This window comes from Branchiostoma lanceolatum, chromosome 17 (assembly GCF_035083965.1).
Source record: "Branchiostoma lanceolatum isolate klBraLanc5 chromosome 17, klBraLanc5.hap2, whole genome shotgun sequence".
NCBI lineage: Eukaryota > Metazoa > Chordata > Leptocardii > Amphioxiformes > Branchiostomatidae > Branchiostoma > Branchiostoma lanceolatum.
Window position 1 is genome coordinate 20,281,262 of NC_089738.1, and position 15,619 is coordinate 20,296,880.

Genomic DNA, 15,619 nt, shown 5'->3' on the forward strand with positions numbered 1-15,619 from the left:
CGCTAGTCGGGCGGAAAAAGCAGTCTTCTCTGCTGCTCATCTTCCTACAAATGTCGTTTATCAAATCGAAGCACAAAAGTGCCCAAAAATACACGAGAAAGCACGATAAATGGCGAATCTAGTGCCTTTGTTATTGCATGCACGTTTTGGTGGGCGGGGTCATATGCTTGTGGTGTCGTCATCAGAATGTGTGTACTATCGTGCTGTATTGTGGGTAACAACTGCATTTCTCATGACGTCAGAGGAACTACACACAGGTAGTCAAAATGGTGAGTTGTCGAATTTTCTTACTAATTTCTCAACAATATGGGCTTAATCAACCTCATAGCCGTACAAAAATACACTGAATGATTGTCGTACGTCTTATTTATGTGAAATCGGGACGTCCGCTGCCCGTTTTGTGGCTGCTATGACCAGTTGTGCGTGTGACTTAGGTCGTGTTGTGGGAGGGGGGCGGTCGGTGGGTGGGTCAGTGGTACTGATGTTGTTTGTTTGTTTGTTGCAGATGAAGTTCATGTTGTTGTTTAGCCGACAAGGCAAGGTTCGGCTACAGCAGTGGTACTGATGTTGTTTGTTTGTTTGTCTGTTTGTTGCAGATGAAGTTTATGTTGTTGTTTAGCCGACAAGGCAAGGTCCGCCTGCAGCAGTGGTACTCGGCGACGCAGGAGAAGGAGAAGAAGAAGATAATGCGGGAGCTGATCACCATCATCCTGGCCAGGAAGCCCAAGATGTGCAGCTTCCTGGAGTGGAAGGAGTACAAGATCGTCTACAAAAGGTCAGAAACTTACATTACTTAGTTACCCTACTTACTGCGTCAGACATACTCAGCTGTTAGCCAGCCAGAGGGAAGGAGTACAAGATCGTCTACAAAAGGTCAGGAACTCTCCTTATGTCACAGCCGGGCTGCGATAACCTTCAATACGGGTGTTCGGATAGGTCCGTACTCGACGGTACAGCCTGGGCTTCCCTAGATTCGATTTGAGTGCGCCGGTTGCACAACTTTGTCGCATAGTTCACTTCAACATGGTGAACTTTCTTTCTCCATAGGTTCTGGTTTGGTTTTGTGCGGTTGCTGCCATTTCCTGGTCGGAAACCTATCTCAGTATCTGCCCTTTTTCTCGTCTTTTTGAGGGAGTCGTATCTTAAGTGCTAGCCACACTGTAAAAACATATGTAATGAGGCTGGATGGAGAAACTCTGACCTAGTCATGAATCTTGATAAAGTTTGGGACTGCATTCTTTCCACTGCAACAGTGACACCTAGCTGCAGTGTAAAGTAGAACCAGTCAGTATTGCCCTGAGGAAGGTTACCAAAACGTTGGCTTGATACATTGTATTAACTCTCTGGTCGTGTACAAAAAACTTGTACATGTTATTTTGTAGTAATTTGAATCTAAAAATAATCTTTACTGTGTTGCAGATATGCGAGTCTGTATTTCTGCTGTGCGATTGAGAAGGGCGACAACGAGCTGCTGACGTTAGAAATCATCCACAGATACGTGGAGCTGCTCGACAAGTACTTCGGCAGTGTGAGTACGGGAGACGAGTTTTACTTGTAACCAGAAAAGTTGCTTCCTACTGCTGAATTCCTGTTACATTCAAGTTTGCCTTTACATTAGTTCATTTTAGATGTGTAGCTTTCACAAGTCTACTTTCTGAATGTTTCAAATTTGTTAAGGCATTCCTATAGTTTCGTGTGTGTGACGATTGTTGTTTGTTGTTGTACCTACAGGTGTGTGAACTCGACATCATCTTCAACTTTGAGAAGGCGTACTTCATCCTGGACGAGCTGCTGGTGGGAGGGGAGATCCAGGAAACCAGCAAGAAAAACTGTCTCAAGGCCATCGCAGCGCAGGACTTGTTACAGGAGGTGAGTAACAGACATAACCCCCCCCCCCCCCCCACCTAACCACCGCTCCCCCCCCCCCCCTCCCCTTTACCATCGCAGCGCAGGACTTGTTACAGGAGGTGAGTACGCACACACACACACACACACACACACACACACAACCCTTACCCCCTCAACCCTTACCCCCTGTACCATCGCAGCGCAGGACTTGTTACAGGAGGTGAGTACGCACACACACACACACACACACACACACACAACCCTTACCCCCTCAACCCTTACCCCCTGTACCATCGCAGCGCAGGACTTGTTACAGGAGGTGAGTACACACACACACACGCACACGCACACACACACACACACACACACACACACACACACACACACACACACAACCCTTACCCCCTGTACCATCGCAGCGCAGGACTTGTTACAGGAGGTGAATAACAGACATTCCCCCCACCCCTAACCCTCCCGTCCTCTCCTCTTTACCATCACAGCATAGGACTTGTTGTTGTTGGGTTAGTAACCCCCTTCTCCGACATGGGTGTACCCCCTTCCCAGGCACCCCCCCCTCTCCCTGTACGCCCCCCTTCCCTGTACCAACCCAGCTCAGGACACCATGATCTGTTGTTGAGAGCCTGTATTTCAATCATGTAAAATGTGTCTGTGATCTCTATGCGTGAATGAGGTTAGGCATCCATGTAATTAGGTACGTCTGATTTACAAAGTCTATCCAGTTGCTTCAGTAACTTCTCTGATGATTCTGGCTTTTGACCTTCTTTGTGTCCTTTCTCACACACATCAAGACAGAGTCTGAGACACAAGGACGATTCTGAGACATTTTTGTTGTCTTACAGGAGGCGGACGCCACCAGAAACGTCTTGGAGGAGATGGGTCTACCCTGAGGCATGCTGGGACCAAATCATTTGTAGACAGGAGATTTAGCTAGCAAGGAAAATAATAAAAAGTTGTAATATTATCATATCATCTGGTTTGAAATTGTGGTGTTTCGCTGAGTAATTCGTCTTGAAAGATCTTCAGTCTGATGTATATTTAAGAGGCAAAATGAATGTTTTGATTTTTTTTACCACTATATGTGATATTGCAGAAAGTAAGCCAGCAAGGCCATTTCATCGGATTTTACAAAGAGGCTTGTTCAGACTGTAGTGACCAGTTTAGTCAGAACTTCCATGGCAGAGATTTGAATAGTAGCTGAGAAGCAACGAAAATAATTTGTGTGCCTGTGTCAGGGCTCTAGCCAGCACCAAAAAAAATGTAAGATCATTCCATCAAGCTGGACAGACACAAATCGGTGAGTAAAGATATAAAAATGTCAAAATTTGAATAACATTGAGAGAAAAAATGATTCTTTGTATGATCTTTCCATCAATTGGAATTGGAATGAGGGAGAAAAATAAATTCAAGCTGATTAGAGCCATTGTCAGTGTCTTCTTGAAAGGTACCAGACAATACTTAAGTTATACTAACTAGTTATACTTCTACTTATAGTTCCTGTCACCATCTCGATTGACTGGTTGATACACAGAAAAATACATTTGTGTGACCTTACAGAGATATAACAGTAGCCTGGATGCCAGACCTCCAATCTATAAAATATCTACCCAATAGCTATTTTATAGATTGGGGGTCTGGCATCCAGGCTAACATACCAGGGAAATGTGTATTAAACTCTGCAACACGTGCACCTTCTCTTCAGTCTCATGTTTATTTACAAGTTACAGACGGTAGTGAAGCATCTATATTGTGTTACCTGTACTGCAGGCTGTATAAGAACGAACTCCCGGGATCTGTAGTCATGCTAGAAAACTAGTGCAAATATCTGCCTACTGTACAAAACTGACATATCGAGTACAATAAAACTGACACATCGAGTACAACAAAACTGACACATCGAGTACAACAAGACTGACACATCGAGTACAACAAAACTGACACATCGAGTACAACAAGACTGACACATCGAGTACAACAAGACTGACACATCGAGTACAATACACTACCTGTACCACAAGCTAGTCCATAGTCATGATAGTGGTGCTAGAAAACTTGTACAAATATTGTACAAAACTGACACTTCATGTACAATACAAAGATATAGAAATCTATGTACAGAATATACAAATGTTGGCATAGAACAGATGATACAATGGGATTTTGATGTGGCACCAGCGAGCAATTGGCAGAAGAAAGAGAACATTTAAACCAGTTGTTCAGTTTCTGCATTTCTAGGCCCTGTTGCTAGAGGAATTGTACCCCCCCAGGGAACTGCAGTTCCATGCCCAGCTGCTAGAGGAACTGTTGCCTCCCAGAAAACTGCAGTTCTATGTCTATGCCAGGCCACTAGAGGAACTGTTGCCCCCCTCCCCCTCCAGAGAACTGCAGTTCCATGGCCAGCCACTAGAGGAACTGTTGCCCCCCGCTTGAGAACCTGTCGTTGAGTTGTCGCGAGTTCTTGATCAGCTGTCGTCTCTTGGCAGCGTCCAGCTGACCTGCCCCGAGGTCAAGGTCGCGGTCAAAAGGTCGCCTCTCTTTAGGCTCGTCTTCCTCTTCCTTCTGGTATAAACAAAGTCAACATGAATAACATAAACATTGTCAACAGAAACACAACATCGTGCGCATGTCATGAATATTAATGTCTTGAACAGAGACATAATTTTTTTTTAAACAAATGTAACATAGATATGGTCAACAAACACTTCCCAGGAGTTATTTTACCTCCCTTAATAGTTACAATTCAGTAATGCAGACTGAAGGTTTTCAGACCAGGATTAGGGTTGCATAGTAAGCTATCTGCACAACTGTCACATCGCCATGACAACTACTCACAGCCTTGCGTTTCCGAGCCTTCTGGTGTTGGTCTAACAGCGAGGAGCCCCGCTTTTTCTCCTGAAACAATAAACAATGGTCTCTGGTGAAATCAAGGAAATCTGTACCCTCAAAATTAGATCAATATCATATATATCAGGTACAAAGTACAGGTAAGCCAACACCTTTACAAACTGAACTAAAATTTCAATATTACTTGTTTCATCGTTGAAGAGGTTCATCAGTCACGCATAATATCAGATACACGAATATTCTTCGAACAGTGACTTAATAAAAGGAAGCGAAATACTAACCTCCAAATTTTCGACGTCTAGTCTGTACAAGATGTACAGACTAGACGTTGAAAATTTGGAGGTCAGTATTTCGCTACCTTTTATTAAGTCACTGTTCGAGGAATATTCGTGTATCTACTTGTTTCATTGATTTCATTGATGTGACTGTTAAGGTCTGTTTTTTCACCCAGGGCACATTGAAAACTACCAGTAGGTGATATGTTGGTTACCCCGGTGAAATAAATAAAAAACAAACAAATAATCTTACGTTGTAGGTGGAGACCTGCTCCCGTAACCTGATATCTCGCTCCGCTGCCGCCAGGTCCGCTGGCTTCATCGGCTTCTGCTGGGTGTCGTCTTTCCCTTTCTGTAAAAACAAATGTAGAGTTGGGCTCCATCCTGGTGTGAGTGGATAAAAAAAACGGACAAAAAAACGGACAAAGTTGAGAGAATCGAAGAAGGACTGATTGCAGCTGCAGGGTGTTCAGAGCGCAGCAGCAGAACACAGTGGACTACTTCTACTGTCAGTCATGTTGAACTAACATTGATTGATTGACAGATTGACTGACCGCAGCCTTCCTGGCCTTGTCGGCGGGCGTGTCCGTCCACACCGACCGGTCGCCCATATCAGGTTTCGCGTTGCGCCGGAACGTCCGCGGGCCCATCCCGAAACTCGTCATCGCCGAGGGCAACTCCAGCATCCACTCCTCTCGCTCCGTAACCTCGGCAACCTGGTTCTGTAAATAAACAACAACACGTCAGAACACTCATGTTTTGTAACTACGGTAACCTGGTTCTGTAAATAAACAACAACAACACATCACTCGAGCATCCACACGACACCCTGTTTCACATCCAGCTCCAGTTGGGGGAAACTGCAGGAGTCTGAAGTCCCCTTCTAGAGGAATGGTCAGGTCCAAACCGACCATCTGACCTAAGAGCTGGACACACAAAATGGCTCAGCTGACCTTGCCCTCCAGTTTGTCCTTCATGGCCTGGGCTCTCTTATCAAACTCCTGCGCCACGGACATCCCAGCATCCTCCTCTCCTGACGGGGGCAGCATCGGGCCGATCAGCTCATCATCATCATCATCGCTGTACCCAGCAGGCAGTGCAGCACCAACCTGCAGGTCACTGACCTCTGACCTGCTGAACCCAGGGGGGAGGGCTGGACCAATCACAGACTGTGATGGGCCTGACCCTGGGGACGAGCTCTTCTTGAAACCTGGGAACAAGAAGGGAAACTTTGTGCTATATATATATTCTATCTCAAGTATTTCTAAGAAAACTACAGAATGTTACATATTTTTTTTCTCGACACTCCAGGATGTCTCTGCAGCTCAACTGGTAGCAGCCTCACAGCTGAGCTTCTCGTTCCAATATGTTGGTAACTGGGAGACCCTGGTTCAAATCCTGGGAAGGGCATCCTGGTTGGAGCTGCGTTCGTCTTTCAGAAGGGAGGTAAAACAGTCCCTAGATCGAGAAGGTTCCTCGAGCACTTTAAAAGGGACTACAACAGCCCCATTACTCAGATGGGTACCTACTGGCTCTACTGCAGATATACATTCTTACTCTTGAAAGTGTTGATAAGACAACCACATGGATGTTACAGAAATTCTGCTGTTTTGCTTTTTAAGCTATTATGTACAAAAGTCGACGGAATTCAGCACTGTCTAACGTTACATTGTGTACCATGTCAGATGTGCTGCTATGTTGATTTTCAATTTAAAAAAAGTTTGAAGACCTGGTGGGAGGGCGGGGCCGCAGAACTCCTGTCTGTCTCCTGACCTCTGACCTGCCCTGTTGTCATCATCATCCTCATCATCCTCATCATCCTCATCGCCTGCGTGACCTGCTAAGCCTGGAGGGAGGGCTGGGCCAATCACAGCGCTCGACTGATGGGACTCAGGAGATCTCTGGAAACCTACATAGGGAGCAAACAGGTTTGCTATTGGTTGCTGACTAGATCGGAAGAAATAAATGTTTCCTGGTACAGTAGTACAGTTCTGTATCAAATCATCGCAGGCAGAGCCTCTTTTCTTATCCTCAAACAACAGTAGAAGGTAGAAACATATGTATGTTTGTAGGGCTGTGGTGCAACAAACTGTTGGATATCATAACTAGCCACTGAGGTGCCCACTCAAAGCTTGTGTGTTACCGCAAATCATGGCTTACACTGACTGAACTACAATGCACTTGCACTTCACTTTTATTTACATTGCACTTGCACTTCAATGTGGGACAAGATTTTTTCTTCTTTCTTTTTGAGAGTTTCAAAATGTCTTCAACTGTAACACCCAGATGACAAGGAAAATAAACAGCAATAGCCTTTCATAATTCCCACAAATGTAAATATGTAACATAGGGTTAAAGCTCTTGAAATCAGAGACCTCCGCATCGGGACTACTACAGGCCCGGTATGTGGAAAATCATTTCGCCTTTCTAACAACAAAGGGGGAGGGGGGGCAGATTGCATCTATTCATGGTGGTGCAGAGAAGCCACGAAACCGTTCTAACTACAGCAGACGTCACCTGGGGGTAGGGCGGGCCCGCACACGTCCGTCCGTCTGTCCGTGCGGTCTCTGTCGTCATCTCCATCGCTGTCGTCTGCGGATTTTCTGAACCCCGGCGGCAAAACTGGACCGATCTCCGCCATCTTGGACGAGTACAAAATTCTGCCTCAATGGGGAGGATTTACATCATCCTCGGTAACGGAAAAGCATTTTAGGCCTAATATATTAAAATTTGTGTTGATGAAAATATATCAACAAAGGGTAGAGTATTTTAAATACAATACTACGGCTTTTTTTGTCATTATGTTGATAATACAATCTGTGCATTTTCTGAAAGATCCCCTATTGTAATAGAATACTCTGAAGGTCATAGGTTAACAGTTCCACGTTGGTAAGTGTTGCTGTGTGCAATTTCTGTGGTTTCTGAGGTAAAATCTGCGCCAGACGAGCCGCGATGCCTCCGAAGAAGGGCGGGAAAGATGGCGGGAAGGGCGGGGGGAAAGGTGGAGGAGGAAAGGGCGGGAAAGACGGCGGAGGAAAGGGCGGGAAGGGGAAAGGAGGCGGGGCGGCCGCGGAAGGTGAGTGAGTGAAGGAAAGAAAACCGGACGCTGCAGCTTTACCAACGACTTGTCGCGAATTTCAGCTGACCAGTTTTTGGAAACGTTACATGAATATGACTTGCCGATTTATTCTGTACCATGTTTTCTGCGCAGCCGCCGGTGGAGACAGTAAACAGGCGAAGGGAGGAACATCCGTGAAGGTAAAGATGCCTGCCTACAGCTGCCTGGGGTGGGGTGCACCCTGGGGTGGGGTGGGGTGGGGTAGGGGGTGTGCGCCCTGGGGTGGGGTGGGGTAGGGGGTGTGCGCCCTGGGGTGGGGTGGGGTGGGGTGGGTTAGGGGGTGTGCGCCCTGGGGTGGGGTGGGTTAGGTGGTGTGCGCCCTGGGGTGGGGTGGGTTAGGGGGTGTGCGCCCTGGGGTGGGGTGGGTTAGGGGGTGTGCGCCCTGGGGTGGGGTGGGTTAGGGGGTGTGCGCCCTGGGGTGGGGTGGGTTTGGGGGTGTGCGCCCTGGGGTGGGGTGGGTTTGGTGGTGTGCGCCCTGGGGTGGGGTGGGTTTGGTGGTGTGCGCCCTGGGTTGGGGTGGGTTAGGGGGTGTGCGCCCTGGGGTGGGGTGGGTTAGGGGGTGTGCGCCCTGGGGTGGGGTGTGCGCCCTGGGGTGGGGTGGGTTTGGTGGTGTGCGCCCTGGGGTGGGGTGGGTTAGGGGGTGTGCGCCCTGGGGTGGGGTGGGTTTGGTGGTGTGCGCCCTTGGGTAGGGTGGGTTAGGGGGTGTGCACCCTGGGGTGGGGTGGGTTAGGGGGTGTGCACCCTGGGGTGGGGTGGGTTGGGTGGTGTGCGCCCTGGGGTGGGGTGGGTTAGGGGGTGTGCACCCTGGGGTGGGGTGGGTTAGGGGGTGTGCACCCTGGGGTGGGGTGGGTTAGGGGGTGTGCACCCTGGGGTGGGGTGGGTTAGGGGGTGTGCGCCCTGGGGTGGGGTGGGTTAGGGGGTGTGCACCCTGGGGTGGGGTGGGTTAGGGGGTGTGCACCCTGGGGTGGGGTGGGTTAGGGGGTGTGCGCCCTGGGGTGGGGTGGGTTAGGGGGTGTGGGCCCTGGGGTGGGGTGGGTTAGGGGGTGTGCGCCGTGGGGTGGGGTGGGTTAGGGGGTGTGCACCCTGGGGTGGGGTGGGTTAGTGGGTGTGCGCCCTGGGGTGGGGTGGGTTTGGGGGTGTGCGCCCTGGGGTGGGGTGGGTTAGTGGGTGTGCGCCCTGGGGTGGGGCAAACATATTTGTAACGTATTGCAAAAGCCCCTAATGAACAAGTCCAGTTTGATTGCGTATTTTTAAATTGTATTTTGCAGAACATATTATTATTATAATTCAGTTTATCCTTTTCATGTCTGAAATGTTATTTCTCGCTTTTAACGTTGTTACAATATGTAGATTCAATCCTATATAATGTCCTTGGTAGATTGTAGGGGGTGGAGGTTGTACTTACTTTATCTCCCGTTCTCCCGCAGGTGCGGCACATCCTGTGTGAGAAACAGTCGCGGGCGCTGGAGGCCATCGAGAAGCTGCAGGCCGGCATGAAGTTTAACGAGGTCGCCACTCAGTACAGCGAGGACAAGGCCAAACAGGGGGTAGGTACAGGGGGTATTTACAGGGGGAGGGGGGTAGGTATATGTGTCTGTAAGGGGGGAGCTCAGTACAGCGATGATAAGGTTTGGTTGTCACTTCTATTTTGACCCTCCTGTGTTTGGTTCAGGATGCCCTTTGACCCTCCTGTGTGTATTGTACAGGGTGCCCTTTGACCCTCCTGTGTGTTTGGTTGAGGGTGCCCTTTGACCCTCTTGTGTGTATTGTGCAGGGTGCCCTTTGACCCTCCTGTGTGTATTGTACAGGGTGCCCTTTGACCCTCCTGTGTGTTTGGTTGAGGGTGCCCTTTGACCCTCTTGTGTGTATTGTATAGGATGCCCTTGTCTTTATGACCTCTTCATTTTGATCTGTTCCATTATGTAATACCTGTTATGTTTCATGACTCAGCATTTCTGTGATATCTGTATGCTAACATAGACACAGGCTTTCTTATCACTTTGACCTTATCTGTGGTGCAGAGTGACCTTGTATTTGACCTTCCCGTGTGCCGTGCAGGGTGACCTCGGTTGGATGGTCCGGGGGTCGATGGTGGGGCCGTTCCAGGACGCGGCGTTCGCACTCCAGCCCAGCACGACGCAGAAACCCGTCTACACCAACCCACCAATCAAGACAAAGCACGGCTACCATATCATCATGATCGAGGGGAAGAAAATGTGATGCTGGCAAAACTTAGCTATAGGTTGGGGGGGGGGTGTCTTAAAACAGTGTTTTGGGGAGAGGGTCGTGTAATTACATAACAAGAAATAAGGCTGGACATTGAAGTCGATGAAGGTTAGACATCCAGGTGTTGAGATATTTGACAGTTACTCATAGCCTCCATAGCAGTGTGGCTGATGGTTACGGGCTGGCTGCAGGAGGTGTATTATAAGCCCCCCAAAAGTGCCCGGAAGAGCCTGCTATGGAGGATAAGTTTCTCAGGCAACTGGATAAGTTTTGTCAACATTCAGATCTTTGATCAGTGACTGGTCCGACCTTAGACCTTACCTCAACTTGATATTACTGTATCATCTTAGCTGCAGTTCTGGAAATCACCACTAGGAGGCATTGCACCGGTTGGCCCTATGCAGGAAATGTTGAATGATTCCAGCATTTGAATCAGTTTGTATTTTACTGTGTAAAATCAGCTTGAAGCAGGCGTGACTCCAGGTTCCTTCATCAACAACCTGACACACTCAAACTTGAGTAACTTCACCGGGTACTTTCAGAGTTGTAATAATAGGATAACTTGCATAGCTAGGACTCAAAAACTACTGGGATGATTTTTGGTCTGTACATTTGTAGGTCTTTGCATGTTCTTTCTTCAAACTTTATCAAAATGGCAGTCATTGCTGAATTACGCTGACTTAGGATAGACCTCCAATATGAAATTAACTTAGACTTATAATGTATTAAATTTGCCGAAATAGAGCTTTCATACATGTACGTGAATAGTTGTATAACAGATCTTTCTTTCTTTGGTTGTATTATTGCCCACCTCAACTATCTATCACAAATGTCTGTCTTGGAGAATAAACAGTGTCGTCTGATTTGGTGGCTTTGTGGTCGTCCATGATGTTTGAACTCATGATCTCTTTGATTACTTGTCAGTTGTCACAAAGATTATTCTGCAATGACCTAAAGTATATTTCCTTAGGACCCTTGACTTTATAAAATCCTTACACATCTCCAAAGTTGAGCCATTGTGATGCTCGTTCAGAGAGCCTGCAGGTGTGTGCTACAGCAGACCTGGTGTTTAGTGCTGAGGCCATGTCTGAATCTCATTGGCTTGAAAGTTCATCGGTATTGGTAGAAATCATTCTGAAGCAAATTTGAACTGTAATTTTCAAGTTGACAAAGACTGGAGTTCGACAGTCTAGAATTTGGGTAAGTACAATATTTTTTGTTGGAAATTACAGTGCAACTTTGCTTCAGATTGAACGGACTACAATATCTGAAACTGTGTGTACTAAGGTACAGACTTTCTCCTCAGACTCTGTTTTCATGTTGATCTCACATCTTAGCATTGTTTGTTTAATATGAGAACCAATCAATGGGGTTGTTGTGGCCTACCGTACAGCAGCTGTGGCTGACAGATATTCTCACCTCTGACAGAGGGACTGTTTTCGGTTGTTTGTTTGTATCAGCCAACGAAAGGGTATGTAACCCTAGCCTGAGTGCCAGCCTTTTTAGCTTCCGTCCGCTACCCTAGCTCCGCTGCGCTACCCAAGCTCCGCTGCCGGCCAAATTCTGACCGAATATTGAAATCCTAGCCGTTACAGATACGTGCGGGCCCAGTTTTTTTGGCCGGCAGCGGAGCTTGAGTAGCGAACGGAACCTAAAAAGGCTGGCACTCAGGCTAATGTCACCCGTATGGGGCGGTATAACCCCAATGGTGCGTAAGTACATTGACTGATGATGATGTGTGTTTGAAACTGTAACCTTTTTGATGGATTTGTATGCATTTTAGTATGTACTAGGTAGTTCTTCAGGCTCTGAAGAAACATGGCTATTTTAGGCCCCCTAGCAGTATATCAAGGTACTGCAGCATTGCACGAAGACACCCCCTTCCTGGAAGTAGTAAGTAAGTGCAAGGCTAGGCCTATATTAGGCATGAACAAATTCACAAAAACTACCTATTTGCGGAGGTATGAGAACTTGTTGTCTTGTTGTTAAGTGTATTTATTGTAAGTCCTGTTAACATAGCCGTGTACAGTCCACCGGACTCAGGTTACGGGTGGTTCAAAGTTCAGGACATCATCTGGCAAAAACACAAACAGGTCGACACACAGTCATGGGGGGACCAACGAACGCATGATTTACAAAATGCAACATTCCTGGGAAGAAGACAAAAATACCATAAAGATTTCACAAAAGTCAGCAATTTTATGTCAATTTCTATTCAATTATTTCAGTCGTACACACGTGCAATTGATGGCAAAATTACAGTCATCGTAAGTAGTAACGCTGTCCACTATAGAACTTAGCGCCGCCTGGCGGACAGACCAGGTACTGCACTACGCTGAGACAGGATAAGATATTGCCACGGAGATCGTTGCCATAGTTACTCACTACTTACATACAAACAAGAAACTACACATGCTACACAGGAAAGCTGCTTTCCTTAGTTACCAGAAATCACGGGCCGGAAAGAATAAATTTTCATAAATCCAATTTTGCCATCAATTTTTTTTCTCAGTTATAAGCTTCTTTGTTAAACTACACTATAAAAATAACCAACACCCATGCAGCTCTGACAGATTTAAATAGGTTCTGCCCTGGAAGCAGGATTCTCATTGGCTGGTTTTAGATAGGCAACCAATAGGCCTTTAGTTTCACTCTACGGTAGCCAATGGGAAGGCGGCTTGCAGGGCTGCTCTACCATCCAGCAGAAAGGGGTTTATGCACAGTGGGATCTTCCATTATAGAAAGGCCACGGGGGGAACAAAGCTGCATTGGAAGTTTTGAAACTTTCGTTGTCTAAAAAAGATCTACGTTCTTCACAAAATCTGGACAACACCGAGGCGAGCTGAAGCTTCCCGTCTCAAAGTGGACCCTTCTCCCCCTACAAACCATGTGGACCGGTCCACTGTTCCGTGTTGCTAGGGCAACCACAGTAAACACATCCCCACCCTCCCTAGGCCTCCTTCCGTACGATTGGCTGCCTGTATCGGTAATAGAAATGTTTTTTGTGGCGTTTTTGCCGTTTTCGTAGTGTGGAAAGTCGAACATTCCCAGTTTTGGCGTTGGAACTGTGGTCGGTTGGGCGGTCGAACTGCGGTACGTCCGAACTGCGGTACGTCCGAACTGCGGTACATGCGGGTTAGTAGTACATACAAGACAGGAACCTTCTAAGCAGAGCTCCTCAGGTTTAGTAAGAAGTCTTAAGTGTGTCACACAAAGTGTCAGACGCTTTTTTTACATGGAGCCTTAAAGGACAGATTGCTTTTCACAAGTCAGAAAGATCGAGTTACATCTTAGTTCTCTCTGAGAAAGTGTCAGAAATATCGAGTTACATCTTAGTTCTATGAGGATGTATCGAGTTACATCTTAGTTCTATGAGGATGTATCGAGTTACATCTTAGTTCTATGAGGATGTATCGAGTTACATCTTAGTTTTCTCTGAGGAGGAGTACCAAACTTTACATGCCCGGATTGCTGGGTTGTCATTGGTCCAAAGGAAACAGCAGACAAACAAGAGTGTGAAGATACGGACCAATGGAAGCCCTACCATGCATTACCGTGGAGATGACCTCTGACCTCCAGGTGACCCCACGACCTTTGTAGTTTCTCATAGTGGAAAATAAATTTTTGGTGGATCTCATGCTATCACTAACACATTTATAAACTTTGTACTGTACAATTTTTATCAATACAAGCAAATCTACAGAGTCAGCCCAAAATCTTCCTTTGTGCCTCTACCTACTACTTCATTCGTGATCTCGCCATGGATTTTCCTCTCTCAACCTTTCTTTCCCTCCTGCTATCCATACCTCCCATGTCAAACAACATGGGGGCAGGGTGTCACATTTCAGGGGCTCTAAACTGTCCCCGCCTTTTTCTTTCCTGGTTTTCAAAGGGAGTTTTGGGTCTTCCAACGCCAAACGGCCGTCAGCTGCCTGCCTGTGTCCAATTCTCATCTGTCAAATCTACTAAAGGAACAACTTTGGTTTCTCTGGGTTTCGTGGCCTAGAAGAGACCCCTGGCAGCTGGTGTAAGAACTGCAGCTGCCGCTCCAAAGAGTTAAAGTGAGGGAAGAATCAATCAAGTCTAGTCTAATCTCTTGTGGTAAAAACTTGTCCCCGAGTCCCCTTCTTATAGACATCTCAGTCCCCTCCTTAAAGACGTCTTAGTCCCCTCCTTAAGAAGTCTTCTCCCGCGGTTAAGAACGTCGACAGGTGCGTCGCCTTGGCACGTGCAGGAGAAGACACAGCGTCGCTAACGTCCCGTCTCAGTGCATAGTTACGACTCATCCCTCCCTGCCGACGGGCGGCGGGGTGACAGGCAGCTGTCAATCATTCTCCCCACCCAGATTAAGTTACAAGGAAATTTGTGATGTCTGAGATGGAGCTGTGTCCCCCCCGCCCACAGTGGTACGATCCTGACAGAGACAGATTTCAGTATTGCTTCTTGCTTTCCTTAGGAAATGATCAAAGGCCCGCCCCGGGGGCGTCGCCAAAAATAATCAGTTATAATGTAGTATTGTTTGGGGAAGCTGCTGCCCGGCTGCCTGCCGCCCCCCTCCCCGCCGGCCCGACCAGCCGGGACGAGACGGAGCTTCACGTCAGCTTCTCCTTGGCGGGAACCCACGCCGTCTGCTGCGAGTTGTCCTGGATCACGCCCTTGACCTTGTCGTAGATCTCGTCGATGGTGTCGCCCTGCACGATCGCCGTGAAGTACTCGGCGAACTCCTGCTCGAGCTTCTGCGCACGCTCGTACGTTTTCCTCGCCTGCTCCTCTGTGATTCGCTTGTTCATTTCCCTAAGGGGCAAAGGACACAGGTCAAGGGTCAAGGCTGATCATGTTGGAATATGATTGACAACTTGGCATGCTGGGATACATACAGGAACAGTGTGATTGACACCTTGGCATGCTGGGGTATAGGAAGGAGTAGTATGATCAACAGATTGGCATGCTGGGATACATACAAGAGCAGTGTGATTGACATTGTGGCAGAGCAGTGCATGCTGGGATACCTACAGGAGCAGTGCATGCTGGGTACTCACATAATGGACTCGATAGACTTGGGTTTGATGAAGATGGCGACGGGGAACAGCTGGGCCACCTGCAGACGCTTGATGGCGTTTCCGGAGACGTCCAGGATACAGTGCTTGCCCTGAAACACAGCACGCCACGTTAACCACGGTTCTGTTGCCATGGAAACACAGCACGTCATGTTAATCACGGTTCTGTTGCCATGGAAACACAGTTTGTCTCGTTCACCACGGTTCTGGCCATGGAAACACAACATGTTACC

At 47.6% G+C, this 15,619-nt stretch overlaps 4 protein-coding genes across 18 annotated transcripts in view; 2 read left to right on the plus strand and 2 right to left on the minus strand.

Annotated features, from left to right (window-relative positions):
- The first annotated feature begins 198 nt into the window (after nucleotides 1–198).
- On the plus strand, nucleotides 199–3,285 carry LOC136422402 (AP-1 complex subunit sigma-2-like). 2 transcript variants are annotated; one of them, XM_066410155.1, is made up of 6 exons: nucleotides 214–269; nucleotides 506–541; nucleotides 633–775; nucleotides 1,420–1,528; nucleotides 1,732–1,869; nucleotides 2,709–3,285. In XM_066410155.1, the coding sequence occupies exons 1-6, from the start codon at nucleotides 267–269 to the stop codon at nucleotides 2,754–2,756; spliced, it is 477 nt and encodes a 158-aa protein (XP_066266252.1). In that variant the 5' UTR covers nucleotides 214–266; the 3' UTR covers nucleotides 2,757–3,285. The 2 variants fall into 2 exon arrangements, with proteins under 2 accessions (XP_066266251.1, XP_066266252.1); XM_066410154.1 differs by lacking the exon at nucleotides 506–541 and having other exon boundaries at nucleotides 199–269; nucleotides 597–775.
- Nucleotides 3,286–3,558: 273 nt separating this feature from the next.
- Nucleotides 3,559–7,665, minus strand: LOC136422401 (GPALPP motifs-containing protein 1-like). 2 transcript variants are annotated; one of them, XM_066410153.1, is made up of 7 exons: nucleotides 7,503–7,665; nucleotides 6,715–6,894; nucleotides 5,939–6,195; nucleotides 5,540–5,707; nucleotides 5,239–5,337; nucleotides 4,699–4,758; nucleotides 3,559–4,422 (listed from the first exon to the last, which is right to left on the minus strand). In XM_066410153.1, exons 1-7 carry the CDS (start codon nucleotides 7,624–7,626, stop codon nucleotides 4,270–4,272), a joined length of 1,041 nt encoding a protein of 346 aa, XP_066266250.1. In that variant the 5' UTR covers nucleotides 7,627–7,665; the 3' UTR covers nucleotides 3,559–4,269. The 2 variants fall into 2 exon arrangements, with proteins under 2 accessions (XP_066266250.1, XP_066266249.1); XM_066410152.1 differs by having other exon boundaries at nucleotides 3,559–4,425; nucleotides 7,503–7,661.
- Nucleotides 7,666–7,850: 185 nt separating this feature from the next.
- LOC136422404 (peptidyl-prolyl cis-trans isomerase NIMA-interacting 4-like) lies at nucleotides 7,851–11,192 on the plus strand. The gene is made up of 4 exons (XM_066410156.1): nucleotides 7,851–8,061; nucleotides 8,197–8,243; nucleotides 9,531–9,650; nucleotides 10,162–11,192. The coding sequence occupies exons 1-4, from the start codon at nucleotides 7,938–7,940 to the stop codon at nucleotides 10,321–10,323; spliced, it is 453 nt and encodes a 150-aa protein (XP_066266253.1). The 5' UTR covers nucleotides 7,851–7,937; the 3' UTR covers nucleotides 10,324–11,192.
- A 1,245-nt stretch (nucleotides 11,193–12,437) lies between these two features.
- The window catches only part of LOC136422405 (disks large homolog 1-like), an 86,404-nt gene continuing 83,222 nt past the window's right edge, over nucleotides 12,438–15,619 (minus strand). For all 13 annotated transcript variants that reach the window (XM_066410157.1, XM_066410163.1, XM_066410162.1 and 10 more), the window contains 2 exons: nucleotides 15,369–15,478; nucleotides 12,438–15,123 (listed from right to left, as the gene is read on the minus strand). In XM_066410157.1, the coding sequence (XP_066266254.1) occupies nucleotides 14,922–15,123; nucleotides 15,369–15,478 (312 nt within the window). In that variant the 3' untranslated portion in view covers nucleotides 12,438–14,921. The remainder of the gene's footprint in view (nucleotides 15,124–15,368; nucleotides 15,479–15,619) is intronic.

What these genes read in the sequence shown, in the direction of transcription:
- LOC136422402 (XM_066410154.1), top strand. An exon ending in TACAAGATCGTCTACAAAAG is followed by an intron (nt 776 to 1,419) that starts GTCAGAAACTTA and finishes ACTGTGTTGCAG; the next exon opens with ATATGCGAGTCTGTATTTCT. An exon ending in CGCAGGACTTGTTACAGGAG is followed by an intron (nt 1,870 to 2,708) that starts GTGAGTAACAGA and finishes GTTGTCTTACAG; the next exon opens with GAGGCGGACGCCACCAGAAA.
- LOC136422401 (XM_066410152.1), bottom strand. Translation starts at nt 7,626, where the DNA reads ATGGCGGAGATCGGTCCAGTTTTGCCGCCGGGGTTCAGAAAATCCGCA. An exon ending in CGGCCCCGCCCTCCCACCAG is followed by an intron (nt 6,196 to 6,714) that starts GTCTTCAAACTT and finishes TCTTGTTCCCAG; the next exon opens with GTTTCAAGAAGAGCTCGTCC. An exon ending in ACAAGGCCAGGAAGGCTGCG is followed by an intron (nt 5,338 to 5,539) that starts GTCAGTCAATCT and finishes TTGTTTTTACAG; the next exon opens with AAAGGGAAAGACGACACCCA.
- LOC136422404 (XM_066410156.1), top strand. Translation starts at nt 7,938, where the DNA reads ATGCCTCCGAAGAAGGGCGGGAAAGATGGCGGGAAGGGCGGGGGGAAA. An exon ending in AGGGAGGAACATCCGTGAAG is followed by an intron (nt 8,244 to 9,530) that starts GTAAAGATGCCT and finishes GTTCTCCCGCAG; the next exon opens with GTGCGGCACATCCTGTGTGA. An exon ending in AGGACAAGGCCAAACAGGGG is followed by an intron (nt 9,651 to 10,161) that starts GTAGGTACAGGG and finishes TGTGCCGTGCAG; the next exon opens with GGTGACCTCGGTTGGATGGT.